Source organism: Somniosus microcephalus, chromosome 2 (genome assembly GCF_052327205.1).
Source record: "Somniosus microcephalus isolate GS21.2 chromosome 2, FLI_Smic_1.0, whole genome shotgun sequence".
In the NCBI taxonomy this organism is placed as follows: domain Eukaryota; kingdom Metazoa; phylum Chordata; class Chondrichthyes; order Squaliformes; family Somniosidae; genus Somniosus; species Somniosus microcephalus.
This window is the reverse complement of record NC_140988.1, coordinates 2712074-2726826: the sequence shown is the minus strand read 5'-3', so window position 1 is coordinate 2726826 and position 14753 is coordinate 2712074. Positions and strand designations below refer to the sequence as shown.

The window sequence follows — 14753 nt, the reverse complement described above, 5'->3', positions numbered from 1 at the left end:
CTGATCATCAATAAGTGATGTCATGCATTTGAAAGCACAATTTAATAACAAGATCTTCCCTCTCGCAGTTCGCTATAGTTTTTAGAACGCCAAAATACCGAGATGTGGACATTTCCAAACCTGCCTCTGTATTTGTACAACTTCGCAGAAAATCTGACAATGAAACAAGTGAACCGAAGCCGTTCACATACTACCCACTCATTAAAGGTAATGAAAAGACTTTTGCATCAACTTGTAGGTTCAAACCAACTCTCCCCTTTAAGGGTCATTACTGTTCATGTTAAGATCTTATGCCAACGTTGTTCAGAGTTGTAGATGTTGTTCTATTTATTTTCATTGCTTTTGAGAAAGAAAAAATCAAACAAAAATAATGTTGGACTTTTACCTTTTACAATCTGGTGGCTCATCCTGGTTTTCAAATCGCTCCGTGGCCTCGCCCCTCCCTAAGTCTAAAATCTCTTACAGCCCCTCCGAGATATCTGCGTTCCGCCAATTCTGGCCTCTTGTGCATTCCTGATTTTAATCGCTCCACCATTGGCGGCCGTGCCTTCTGTTGCCTGGGCCCTAAGCTCTGGAATTCCCTCCCTAATCCTCGCTACCTCTCTCTCCTCCTTTAAAACGCTCCTTAAAACCTCCCTCTTTGACTAAGCTTTTGGTCACCTGTCCTAATATCTCCTTATGTGGCTCGGTGTCAAATTAAAGGCGCTATATAAATACAACTTGTTGTATGTACATGGGTGTTGGCCAAGAGCTTGGGTTTGTGATGCTTCCTTGCATGCAGCAAGGCTCTTCTACAACATACCTAATCTTAAAGCCTTCATTCGTTATTGTTACTTTCAGGTTGAAAGCCAGTTAATATTTAATGTGTTTCTTTCCCGCTCTCCCACCGCTCCAGACAAAGAGGAAGTGCAAAGGAAACGACTGAAACTTTTGCCGAATTTCTCTGACCATTTTGGCGGTGGAACGGGTTCAGGCGGTGGTGGAGTTTACGGAGGAGGGGGTGGAGCAGGCGGGGGTGAGTATAATGGGGGATACCGGATAAAAGTGCACTCGAATATCAGCTTTCATTACAGCCCTGTCATTGTTGAGATATTGAGGCAAATATTATAATTGGAATTGGGGTTCAGAGGTTAGTGTGAATTGGGGTTCAGAGGTTAGTGTGAATTGGGGTTCAGAGGTTAGTGTGAATTGGGGTTCAGAGGTTAGTGTGAATTGGGGTTCAGAGCTGAGTGTGAATTGGGGTTCAGAGGTTAGTGTGAATTGGGGTTCAGAGGTTAGTGTGAATTGGGGTTCAGAGGTTAGTGTGAATTGGGGTTCAGAGGTTAGTGTGAATTGGGGTTCAGAGGTTAGTGTGAATTGGGGTTCAGAGGTTAGTGTGAATTGGGGTTCAGAGGTTAGTGTGAATTGGGGTTCAGAGGTTAGTGTGAATTGGGGTTCAGAGGTTAGTGTGAAACGGGGTTCAGAGGTTAGTGTGAAACGGGGTTCAGAGGTTAGTGTGAATTGGGGTTCAGAGGTTAGTGTGAATTGGGGTTCAGAGGTTAGTGTGAATTGGGGTTCAGAGGTTAGTGTGAATTGGGGTTCAGAGGTTAGTGTGAAACGGGGTTCAGAGGTTAGTGTGAATTGGGGTTCAGAGGTTAGTGTGAATTGGGGTTCAGAGGTTAGTGTGAAACGGGGTTCAGAGGTTAGTGTGAATTGGGGTTCAGAGGTTAGTGTGAAACGGGGTTCAGAGGTTAGTGTGAATTGGGATTTCACTGTCTTCTATTTAACTCCAGTCGACCTTTTTTGGCGTTACGCAGTTATTGGCTGTCGGGAACACAGATGTGCTGTCCCCAGGATTTACTGTCCATTCATTTTAATTCATGGAACAATGCTCCACAGCAGGAGTGCGATTTCATAAAATTCCCCAATATCTACTTTATTAATTGTGGATCGGGAGGATTGTCGTTCCCGGGGGTGCTGATCAACGGGTAACTGATGGTAAAGAACACGGGATCCTAAAGCAATAGGTCCACGTGCTTTAAGTTGAACCAAGTGAAGAAATGCTAACTAGTTGCTGCTTTCCTGATATTTCTCCCCCTTTTCGTGGTATTGTAGTTTGACAAAAGCTCACAATAGTTATTGTAAGGTGGATTGAGGTTGAAAGTTGCTGCAGAGCTCAGGACTATGTTGTGTCACGCTAACACAAGGTTGTGCTTATACTCGCAATGTGTCGGTAGCTGCTGTATTGAGGTTTAACTCTTGAGTTTGTGGCTCATTGTGTTCTGTTTCTTGCAGGTCCCAGTTACTTCGCTGGATTTCAAGGATACTCCAACTACGGAAGTTACGGGTACACGTCGGGGACCACGAACTCCAGTCCTGGAATGAAGCACGGTAACAGCACGGCATCAAATTCAGTACTAACAAGCGAGGCAAATTAGATTTTCTGGGTAATATTCAGGGAGCGGTGCGGTATTGTGAATGGGGCGGTGCGGTATTGTGAATGGGGCGGTGGGGTATTGTGAATGGGGCGGTGCGGTATTGTGAATGGGGCGGTGCGGTATTGTGAATGGGGCGGTGCGGTATTGTGAATGGGGCGGTGGGGTATTGTGAATGGGGCGGTGCGGTATTGTGAATGGGGCGGTGCGGTATTGTGAATGGGGCGGTGCGGTATTGTGAATGGGGCGGTGCGGTATTGTGAATGGGGCGGTGCGGTATTGTGAATGGGGCGGTGCGGTATTGTGAATGGTGCGGTATTGTGAACGGTGCGGTATTGTGAATGGGGCGGTGCGGTATTGTGAATGGGGCGGTGCGGTATTGTGAATGGGGCGGTATTGTGAATGGGGCGGTGCGGTATTGCGAATGGGGCGGTATTGTGAATGGGGCGGTGCGGTATTGTGAATGGGGCGGTGGGGTATTGTGAATGGGGCGGTGCGGTATTGTGAATGGGGCGGTATTGTGAATGGGGCGGTGTGGTATTGTGAATGGGGCGGTATTGTGAATGGGGCGGTGCGGTATTGTGAATGGGGCGGTGCGGTATTGTGAATGGGGCGGTATTGTGAATGGGGCGGTGGGGTATTGTGAATGGGGCGGTGGGGTATTGTGAATGGGGCGGTGGGGTATTGTGAATGGGGCGGTGCGGTATTGTGAATGGGGCGGTGCGGTATTGTGAATGGGGCGGTGGGGTATTGTGAATGGGGCGGTGCGGTATTGTGAATGGGGCGGTGCGGTATTGTGAATGGGGCGGTGCGGTATTGTGAATGGGGCGGTGGGGTATTGTGAATGGGGCGGTGCGGTATTGTGAATGGGGCGGTGGGGTATTGTGAATGGGGCGGTGGGGTATTGTGAATGGGGCGGTGCGGTATTGTGAATGGGGCGGTGCGGTATTGTGAATGGGGCGGTGGGGTATTGTGAATGGGGCGGTGCGGTATTGTGAATGGGGCGGTGCGGTATTGTGAATGGGGCGGTGGGGTATTGTGAATGGGGCGGTGGGGTATTGTGAATGGGGCGGTGGGGTATTGTGAATGGGGCGGTGCGGTATTGTGAATGGGGCGGTGGGGTATTGTGAATGGGGCGGTGGGGTATTGTGAATGGGGCGGTGGGGTATTGTGAATGGGGCGGTGCGGTACAGTACAGTCCCCACCACTTAAAACATCCACATTTGAAACGGGCAGGTAGTGAATCTATCCGGGTGTGGGAGTGCCTCCGGGAAGTTTAATTTAATTAATGCTGTGCTGTTAAGATCGGCCGGTATCCACATCCCCGAACTCTCCATGCTTGCCACCCGCTCCGGGGCACGCGTCAATACTGGGCACCGCACTTTAGGCAGGATGTCAAGGCCTTGGAGAGGGTGCAGAGGAGATTTACCAGAATGGTGCCAGGGATGAGGGACTTCAGTTATGTGGAGAGACTGGAGAAGCTGGGGTCGTTCTCCTTCGCTTAGAGAAGGTTAAGGGGAGATTTAATAGAGGTGTTCAAAATCATAAAGGGTTTTGATAGAGCAAGTAGGGAGAAACTGTTTCCCGTGGCAGGAGGGTCAGTAACCACAGGACACAGATTGATGGTAACTGGCAAAAAAGCCAGGGGGGAGATGAGGAGAATTTCTTTTCCGCAGCGAGTTGTTGTGATCTGGAATGCGCTGCCTGAAAGGGCGGTGGGAGCAGATTCAATAGTAACTTTCAAAAGGGAATTGGATAAATGTGCAGGGCTGTGGGGAAAGAGCAGGGGGGAGTGGGACTAATTGGAGAGCTCTTTCAAAGAGCTGGCACAGGCACGATGGGCCGAATGGCCTCCTTCTGTGCTGTAAGATTCTGTGAAAACCGCACATCTTTCTTCCTGCTGTGTCCCACACTGGGTCCACCCTAGCCGTTGTTGTTCCAGGGTTACCTGGAGCCCAGTAACGGGAGTTATCCTCACGTTCAAAAACTGATTTATGTTTTGTTTCCGATGCTGAAATTTCAGAAGTGGAACTGACGAAATTCGCGGGATCGCAGGCTCTCTCTTAACTCATCGTATTCCCGAAATCAAAATCTTCTTTTCGTCCTTTGTTCAGGAATGCACCTCTCTCAAAGTTACCTCCACTAACGAGTACTTGCGCTCTGTTGCAGCTGCCAATTATCCAACTGAGCCGAACGATGATGATGTGGAAACTGCTGGGAATTCCACATCCAAGAACCAATCAGCATCACAGCCTGGACCTAAGTTCACAGAGATCACCAGGAGGTCAGATTCTGCTGTTCCCACAGGAATGGGCGAAGAACTTCAGGGAGCAAGTGAGTCACTTGTGTTTTAGTGACTAAAGTCAAAAGAGCTGCTTTTTCCTTAAGCTTTCGGTTGGATTAATTTGTGTAAAATGTGTTCTGTAAGATTGAATTTAGCTGAAAAAGCGAGAATCTAACCACCTCCCCTTGATGTTCAACGGCATTGCCATCATCAAATCCCCCACCATCCACATCCTGGGGGTCACCTTTGACCAGAAACTTAACTGGACCAGCCACATAAATACTGTGGCTACAAGAGCAGGTCAGAGGCTGGGTATTCTGCAGCGAGTGTCTCACCTCCTGACTCCCCAAAGCCTTTCCACCATCTACAAGGCACAAGTAAGGAGTGTGATGGAATACTCTCCACTTGCCTGGATGAGTGCAGTTCCAACAACATTCAAGAAGCTCAACACCATCCAGGACAAAGCAGCCCGTTTGATTGGCACCCCATCCACCACCTTAAACATTCACGCCCTCCACCACCGGCGTACCGTGGCTGCAGTGTGTACCATCTACAAGATGCACTGTAGCAACTCGCCAAGGCTCCTTCGGCAGCACCTCCCAAACCCGCAACCTCTACCACCTAGAAGGACAAGGGCAGCAGGTGCATGGGAACACCGCCACCTCCAAGTTCCCCTCCAAGTCACACACCACCCTGACTTGGAAATATATCGCCGATCTTTCATTGTCATTGGGTCAAAATCCTGGAACTCCCTCCCTAACAGCACTGTGGGAGCACCTTCACCACACGGACTGCAGCGGTTCAAGGCGGCTCCCCACCACCTTCTCAATGGCAACTAGGGATGGGCAATAAATGCTGGCCTTGCCAGCGACGCCCACATCCCATGAATTAAAGAATAAAATAAAAAATGCTGAAGTAACATCAAATAGTGCTGAACTTCACTTTTTTCACTTCCTGTCTTTAGAGATCATTTCATTGTTGTATTTTAACTATAAGTCTTCAAACTGAAAAGAAATAAATGATTTCTGTTTATAGTATCTTAAATCTGTGTCCTCTGGTTACCAACCCTCCTGCCAGTGGAAACAGTTTCTCCCGATCTACTCTAAGCCCCTATTTTGTGTGTAAAATATTTGCACGGTGCAATGCTTGAATGTTACTGAAAGTAGTGGAGTGACTGACCTGTGTGGTGACTGTTTGGTTTTAGACCAGTACTTTCTGGAGAAGGCCCTGGACCTTGCTGAGAGACATGCGAGTGCCCTGCTGGACTACTCAACTACCGGGGATGCCAAAATGTTGTTGGCTGTTCAACGCCACCTTACGGCAGTGCAAGACCAAAATGGAGATGCGTAAGTTGTTTAAAAACCGTGAATGTCATTGTATCTTAGGGATGTAGCGGATGTATCTTAGGGATGTATCTTAGGGAGGTAGCGGATGTATCTTAGGGATGTATCTTAGGGATGTAGCAGATGTATCTTAGGGAGGTAGCGGATTTATCTTAGGGATGTAGCAGATGTATCTTAGGGAGGTAGCGGATGTATCTTAGGGATGTGGCGGATTTATCTTAGGGATGTAGCAGATGTATCTTAGGGATGTAGCGGATTTATCTTAGGGATGTAGCGGACTGCAAAGGGCATTTAAAGTCCATCAGGTCGGTTCCGGTTATGTCACGTAGAATTTTACAGCACAGAAACAGGCCATTCGGCCCAACTGGTTTATGCTAGTGTTTCTGCTCCACACCAGCCTCCTCCCTACCCTCTTCATCTCACCCTGTCAACATCTCCTTCTATTCCTTTCTCCCTCGTGTACTCTCTCACGTTACAACACTTCAAAAGCACTTTGTTGGCCGCAAAGCATTTTGGGAGGTGCTGAGGTTGTGAAAGGCGTTGTATAAACAAGTCTTTTATTTATCTAGCTTCCCCTTAAATGCAAAGGGAGGAAGTGATCACAAAACTGATTCAGGATAATAGTGGCTGGCGACACCTTTCATTCTGAAATGTAAAAGTTTTCACAGCTGGTTTATCAGGGTCGCATTGGCCGATGGCCTCGTTTCTCTGGGGGATGTGGCTCCAGATAGGCTCTGGGACCAATCCGAAGTCTTGGTTTTCCCAGTTGTATTGAATGGAGCTGTTCCAGCAAGGCACCCATCAGTGTAATCGGGTGGCCTGGCGTGCTGACCAACCTCTGTGGAGCTCGGGAAATCGACTTTAACAAAATAAAGAAAAACATTTTATAAGGAAATTTTTTTTCACTATTGAAAGGAATTATTAAACTAGAAGCACTCCACCTAGACTGCTCCTCTTTAAATAGTCCATGAAAGCAACCCGCCAATGCTAGCTCTACTTCGAAACATCCCCCTTAGTCTTGCCATTAGGTCCTTTCTCACTGTGGCTTAAACCATTGCTGAGAGCCCTGGCCTCGAACCCGAAATATCAGTCAGGGTTTTGGAGCAGTTTCTGAATGCACAATCTGGAAATTTCTAAAAGTATGATAAGCAGCCAAAGAGCTAATTTCACCATTGGATCCCAGGGGGCAGCCTCTCCCTCATAAAGATTGCGCGTTCAAATAATCAGCTCTCAAAAAAGAAAAGAAAGACTTGCATTTATATATCACCTCAGGACATCCCAAAGTGCTTTACAGTCAATGAAGTACTTTTTGAAGTGTAGTCACTGTTGTAATATAGGAAACATGGCAGCCAATTTGTGCACAGCAAGCTCCCACAAACAGCAATGTGATAATGACCAGATAATCTGTTATAGTGATGTTGATTGAGGGATAAATATTGACCCCAGCACTCCTTCAAAATAGAGCCATGGGATCTTTTATGTCCACCTGAGAGAGCAGACGGGGCCTCAGTTTAACACCTCATTCAAAAGACAGCGCTCCCTCAGTACTGCCCCTCCGACAGTGCGGCGCTCCCTCAGTACTGCCCCTCCGACAGTGCGGCGCTCCCTCAGTACTGCCCCTCCGACAGTGCGGCGCTCCCTCAGTACTGCCCCTCCGACAGTGCGGCGCTCCCCCCTCAGTACTTCCCCTCCGACAGTGCGGCACTGCCTCAGTACTGCCCCTCCGACAGTGCGGCGCTCCCCCCCTCAGTACTTCTCCTCCGACAGTGCGGCGCTCCCTCAGTACTGGCCCTCCGACAGTGCAGCACTCCCTCAGTACTGCACTGGAGTTTCAGCTTAGATTTTGTGCTCAAGTCTCTGGAGTGGGGCTTGAGCCGTCCAGCCCCATTTTAACCCGCCCTCCACACCATTCCCATTGGGGAGGGGGGTTAAAATCGCACCTTTAGTGTTTACCGACATGAGAAAATTCTCAAGTAGCTATAAACCTTGTAGTAGAGCCACTCAGAACATTGCACAATTAGACCATTTTCTACCTCAGGTTTTTTTCCATAAGGTTAATTTCACTAATTTCATCTCCAGCAGGAATCAGATGAAGTAAACTCTGAGAAAGATGCATAAACCTTACATTTCCTGCCTCTCAGCACAAATCCTTTAATACTTGTCATGGGCCACCGTGGTGGTAATCCTCCTTCACCACCCGGATGGTTACTAGGACGAGACGTTAGTCTTTGCTCTCCCACCGAGTGTCACCCAGATTTCACAGCTTCTTTTACCACAACAGCAACTGTTAAAGTGTCAGGAAATGTTCTGAACCAGGAGACACTGTAGAAAGCGAAAGAGGATTTATTAAACTTGCAGAGAGCAAGGCGTCGACGGTGAGCATTTGTGTCTGGTTTACTGCTGAAATCTGTCTGGACTATTCCACTGGTTATCGACGGCCAGCCTTGTGAGTGGACGGGCCACTGGCCAAGGGTGATGGACAACAGGCAATAATTCTACACAAGGGCCAGCTGGATAAGCACGAGGGAGAAAGGAATAGAAGTTAATGTCAGTGGGGTGAGAGGAAGCTCGTGTGGAGCATAAACACCGGCACGGACCATAGAATCGTAGAAGTTTATGGCACAGAAGGAGGCCATTTGGCCCATCGTGTTTGGACCGAATGGCCTGTTTCTGTGCTGTGAAATTCTGTGTAATTTATGTATCTTCAAATCAGTTTGAGATGTTGAAAGTATTTTTAAGATTTCCTGTTTTTATGTCACATTGGACAGCAGCAAGTGCACACTGTTTGTAGGGGATGAAGGTGATTCGGGTTTTTCCAGAACATAATCCAGCCCCCAACACTAAACCTGGAGCCTCAAAAAGGGAACTGTTGGGATAGTTTATTGAAATCGAAGGGTGGGAAATGAGATCTTCAAAATTTCATCATTCATTTTCTTCAAAAAGTACACAAAACCTCCCAGCAAAATAGCGCTTAATGCAGCGCTCCCCCTATAACACTCGGCGCTCCCCCTATAACGCTCGGCGCTCCCCCTATAACGCTCGGCGCTCCCCCTGTATGTGGGAACGCTCGGCGCTTCCCCTGTATGTGGGAACGATCGGTGCTCCCCCTGTATGTGGGAACGCTCGTGTTGAGTGATGTAGTCAGCGACCTCAGTCCCATGAACATGAAGATTACAAACCCAGAGCATTGCTTTCACTGCTATGTTCATTGACTGCTTTCAGAGAGCTTGTGCTGTGTTTTAAAACAGAACAGGGATTCTCTGAGAGAACAAACAAATCATTTCCCAAAGACTTTTTGCAGGGCTCTGGGGAAAGAGTGGGCGAGGGGGGACTAATTGGAGAGCTCTTTCAAAGAACCGGCACAGACACGATGGGCCGAATGGCCTCTTCCTGTGCTGAGAGATTCTACAATTTCCAGGATCACATTTTTAAAATCAACGTTCCTGCAACTGTTGATCAGAGGTTGAGAAAAGACAAGAAATTGAATTGAGGCATAAAACCAAGTGCCCAAGGGGTTAAATTCTTTGTTGGCATTATCTAGGGACACTGACTTATGCAACTGTATTGCTGAGAATATGAAGAGCGCCCCATTGAATGGTTTCTCCTCTCCCTTTTGTTCTCAATATCAGGGCTTTACATCTTGCAATTATTCATCTCCAACCTGTAGTGGTGCAACATCTTCTACAAGTTATCGTCAGCCTTCCTGGCCAAGACATCGTCAACATGAGGAACGATCTTTATCAGGTACGTCGTCTTCAATGTCGAGACGGGGAAACTTCACTGTGAATCACAGGTTTGCTGACTAACCTGTAACACCGGTCTTTTTTGATTACAATAGTTATTTCATGTGAGGGGATCCAGCGCGAAGCTGCTGACCAATGCTTTGAGGCTTGAAATGACGGTTGCAGACATTGGCTGAATGTTAACCTGTTTGAAACGAGGATTAATGCCTCCGTTAAAATAACATAAAATATCATACGAGCAGGCTTAGGTGCTCAGCACCGTGAGTGGAAACATTCTGTCCACAGAATATCAGCCGAACACACACTTTTTTTGTGAATTTATCTTTTGTCCAAATTAGATGTTGTGAACTCCAAGAATCCGCTGTCCCAACATCTCCCATTGCTCGTTGTCCTGTCCAATGCCGGGTTTTTTCTCCTTGCCTCTGGTCAGATTATTTAGGTCACTTAAGGGAGCCGAGAAATAAAAAGTGAGACATTCTGGGCAGCATTTTGAGTTTTACTCTCCCAAATTTTTAGACAAGATTAGGATTTGAATTCTATCCTAGTTGGATATCCAACATTGGAAATTTTTTTAATGTTGCCCAGTATTGATGAGATCCATAATCTACTGACTGCACTGGAAGCCTCCTTAATGTTCACTTGAACGGTTAAATCTCAGCTGTTTTACCTCCAAAAAAATAATTGGTTCTAATGCTATCGGTATTTACATATTTATTTTCTCCCTTTTGGAAAAATACAAATTGCTTTAATAATATTTATATTTTGGTGTGTTTTGTACAATATGAACAGGATCCCGCCGATGGGACCCACTTGGCCAATCATGTATGTGCAGGATCTTTGCTCGAGCAATCCCAAACTAATCCCACTGCCCCGCTCTCTCCCCATAGCCCTGTATCAATCCCAAACTAATCCCACTGTTCCGCTCTCTCCCCATAGCCCTGTATCAATCCCAAACTAATCCCACTGTTCCGCTCTCTCCCCATAGCCCTGTATCAATCCCAAACTAATCCCACTGCCCCGCTCTCTCCCCATAGCCCTGTATCAATCCCAAACTAATCCCACTGCCCCGCTCTCCCCATAGCCCTGTATCAATCCCAAACTAAACCCACTGCCCTGCTCACTCCCCATAGCCCTGTATCAATCCCAAACTAATCCCACTGCCCTGCTCACTCCCCATAGCCCTGTATCAATCCCAAACTAAACCCACTGCCCTGCTCACTCCCCATAGCCCTGTATCAATCCCAAACTAAACCCACTGCCCCGCTCTCTCCCCATAGCCCTGTATCAATCGCAAACTAATCCCACTGCCCTGCTCACTCCCCATAGCCCTGTATCAATCCCAAACTAAACCCACTGCCCCGCTCTCTCCCCATAGCCCTGTATCAATCGCAAACTAATCCCACTGCCCCGCTCTCTCCCCATGGCCCTGTATCAATCCCAAACTAAACCCACTGCCCTGCTCACTCCCCATAGCCCTGTATCAATCCCAAACTAATCCCACTGCCCCGCTCTCTCCCCATAGCCCTGTATCTTCCTCTGTTTCAAATATTTATCCATATTTCCCTTAAAAAATGCAACGGTCTCGGCCTCACCCACTCCCGGGGGTACACCATTCCGAGCTCCAATAACCCGCTGTGTAAAGACATTTCTCCTATTTTCTTTTAGTGACAATGTTAAGTTGATGACCCTTTGTTTCTGAGGAAATAGGCTATCCTTATTAACTAAACCCTACATAGTTTGTGAAAGAAATCTCCTCTTAGCCTTCTCCATTCCAGTGGATATACTCCTGATCTCCCAAGTTTCATTGCTATAATTTCCCATCGCTGGCATCCTCATGGTGGATCTACACTTCAAGCTCTCTGTGGCTTTCAAGTCCTTTGTATGATGGGGTACTGTACTAGCTATGGCCAAAACAATGTTTTGTACAAAGTTATCATTACTCTTGTACACTATACCCCTATTTATAAAACCCAAAATGCTGTTGGAATTTTTTAATGGTTTTATCTACCTGCCCCCTCACTTTCAGGGAATGGTGTCCTTTATTTGTTCTTGAGATACAAGCCAATGTTTATTGCCCATTCCTAGTTACCTTAAGGGCATTAAAAGATGAAGCACGTCACGTTGGCCAGACTGGGCAAGGTGACAGTTCACTCCCCGAGGCACATTAGTGAACCAGTTGGGTTTTTACGAGAATCTTTAATGGTCGCTGCTCTGGTGTTAAGCCACAGATTGCCCGATTTAATCAATTCCGTTTCACGAGCCAGGCTGAGATTGGAACTCCGAACCCCTACTCTTATAACCCATAGTTTACTGTATCCTGTATTTGAACCTCCAGGTCTCACTGTTCATCCCCACCTTTCTATTGAGTGTATACTACCATTTCCAAAATGTATTGCGGCACACTGATCCATATTAATTTGCATCTGCCACCAGTCTGCCCATTCCCCTAATTTCATAGAATCATGGAAAGTTATAGCACAGAAGGCGGCCATTTGTCCCATCGTGCTCAGTCCCACTTTCCCGCTTTTTGTCCGTGGCCCTGTAAGTTCCTCATCCTTGAGTGCCCGTCCAACAAATGATTTATGGAATCCGCTTCCACCACCTTTTCAAGTAGAGCGTTCCTGATCCTGACAACTCTGAGTGAAATCTGTCTGTATCTTCCTGAAGTCTTTTACACTCATCCTCACTGTTCGTCAAACCTCCGACTTCTTGTGTCATCAGCAAGTGTCAAGATTGTGCTCACTATACCCCAGACCAAATCGTCTATATATACACAAGAGAATAAAAGTCGACCCCTACTTTTCCATCCCTGCTCCAGTCTAAAGATCATCTTCTTACCCTAAGTCTTTGTCTGCTCTAGTATTGGCCAACAGGTCTGTCAGAGCTGTGCACAAATACAGGTACGTTTCTTTTCAGACTCCGTTGCATCTGGCAGTCATCACAAGGCAGGCAGAGGTGGTGGAGCGGCTGCTGAAGGCTGGGGCTGATGTGGGGCTCTTGGATTGCCACAGTAACTCGGTTCTGCACCTGGCTGCGGAACAGGGGGACGTGAAGATTCTGAATGTCCTGCTCAGCAAAAGGAACAAAGCTGTGGTGGAACTCCTGCCTCTGCCGAATAATGCAGGTGAGTAGATCGGGGATTGCGAGTGAATTATAAAACCTAGCGCGGGGGAGGGGCGAGGTGGCCTCTGCGATTCTTGCAGTGCAGTTTTGCTTTGTAGGATCTTGTCAATGAGCGGTGGGTTTATAATAATCTACACTGAAAAGGAAGAAAACTTGGGACCCCTATTCCTAACGGAGGTTTATGAGAATTAGCAGATTGCCGTCAAAATGTTTTAATTTTTGTGGAAACTTTTTGATTTTACGTTTTACACCACTGAGAATTATGGTCTTGTTTGTAGTTCTGATGCACGATTTCTTTAGTGAAATTGTGAGGATTTTGTTTTGTGCTGAGGGAATGGAATTGCACGGTGAGGTAAAGAGTAAAGCTCTCTCTAGTCTGCCCGAACAATGTACCTCAGCCCCAAGCTCCCATGAGCAGCCCTTACTGTACCAGTGCGACATTTTTTCCATTTGCTAGACCAATAATCCTCAAGATTAATGCCAAATTAGCAGCATTGTTGCCCTCTGATCCCACTAGACAGTTGCTTGAATATTAAAGGGTCTGAGGAACTAGCAGAAAGAGCGAAATCAGACCAGCTGGCTCATGTGGAAAAAGCACCAGCAGAGTCGATGGGCCAAATGGCCAGCGCTGTGCTGGAACATTCTGATTCTTTAACATGAAACAGGAAGAAATTGCAACTGAACAATCTTCTGACCATGAAAATTGGCGTTTCCCTAAAGGGGAGCCAGAAATTGAAAACCATCTGCTAAATTACAGAAACTTTCCTGTACAATAATGAGGAGGAATGTTCTCCGACACCAGGAGAACTGCCAGCTTTTCCTTGAGTAGGGCCATGGGATCTTTTATGTTCATCTGAATAGGCAGATGGGGCCTTGGGTTTAATGTCTCATTTGAGAAATGGCACCTCCAACAGTGCAGCGCTCCCTCAGTACTGCCCCTCCGACAGTGCGGCACTCCCTCAGTACTGCCCCTCCGACAGTGCGGCGCTCCCTCAGTACCGCCCCTCCGACAGTGCGGCGCTCCCTCAGTACCGCCCCTCTGACAGTGCGGCGTTCCCTCAGTACCGCCCCTCCGACAGTGCAGCGCCCCCTCAGTACCGCTCCTCCGACAGTGCGGCGCCCCCTCAGTACCGCTCCTCCGACAGTGCGGCGCCCCCTCAGTACCGCTCCTCCGACAGTGCGGCGCCCCCTCAGTACTGCTCCTCCGACAGTGCGGCGCCCCCTCAGTACTGCTCCTCCGACAGTGCGGCGCCCCCTCAGTACTGCCCCTCCGACAGTGCGGCGCCCCCTCAGTACTGCTCCTCCGACAGTGCGGCGCTCCCTCAGTACTGCTCCGACAGTGCGGCGCCCCCTCAGTACTGCCCCTCCGACAGTGCGGCGCCCCCTCAGTACTGCTCCTCCGACAGTGCGGCGCTCCCTCAGTACTGCACTGAGTGTCAGCCTGGATTTTTGTGCTCAAGTGTCTAGAGTGGGACTTGAAGCCACGATGTTCTGACTCAGAGGTGAGAGTGCTGCCCACTGAGCCCAACTCAAGATCAGCTATTACGTAACAGATTGATACTGGGCTGTAATAGAAAGTACAGTCCCCACCCTGTAATGGGGACATGTTCATGCAAACACGATTTGCCTGATGTACGCGATGGCCAGTATAATAGGATAGCGTTAAAAATCATTTGAATTACAGTTGGCAGAGAGAGACGGTTAGCATTCACGTTGCAGCACCAGATGAAGATAAGCTGAAACACCAAAATAAAACAGCAGGTAGCTGAACGAGATGGGATTGGCTCCTGTTTCGGATGACTGTACATCGGGACATTACTAACAGCAATTACCCAACAAGGGCTTT

General features: G+C 47.8%; 1 protein-coding gene across 2 annotated transcripts in view; it reads left to right on the top strand.

Moving 5' to 3' along the window:
* Positions 1-14753, top strand: part of nfkb1 (nuclear factor of kappa light polypeptide gene enhancer in B-cells 1) — a 128637-nt gene that overhangs the window by 100257 nt on the left and 13627 nt on the right. For both annotated transcript variants that reach the window (XM_086005773.1, XM_086005781.1), the window contains exons 11-17: positions 69-207; positions 896-1015; positions 2275-2370; positions 4584-4748; positions 5903-6044; positions 9671-9785; positions 12701-12908. In XM_086005773.1, the coding sequence (XP_085861899.1) occupies positions 69-207; positions 896-1015; positions 2275-2370; positions 4584-4748; positions 5903-6044; positions 9671-9785; positions 12701-12908 (985 nt within the window). The remainder of the gene's footprint in view (positions 1-68; positions 208-895; positions 1016-2274; positions 2371-4583; positions 4749-5902; positions 6045-9670; positions 9786-12700; positions 12909-14753) is intronic.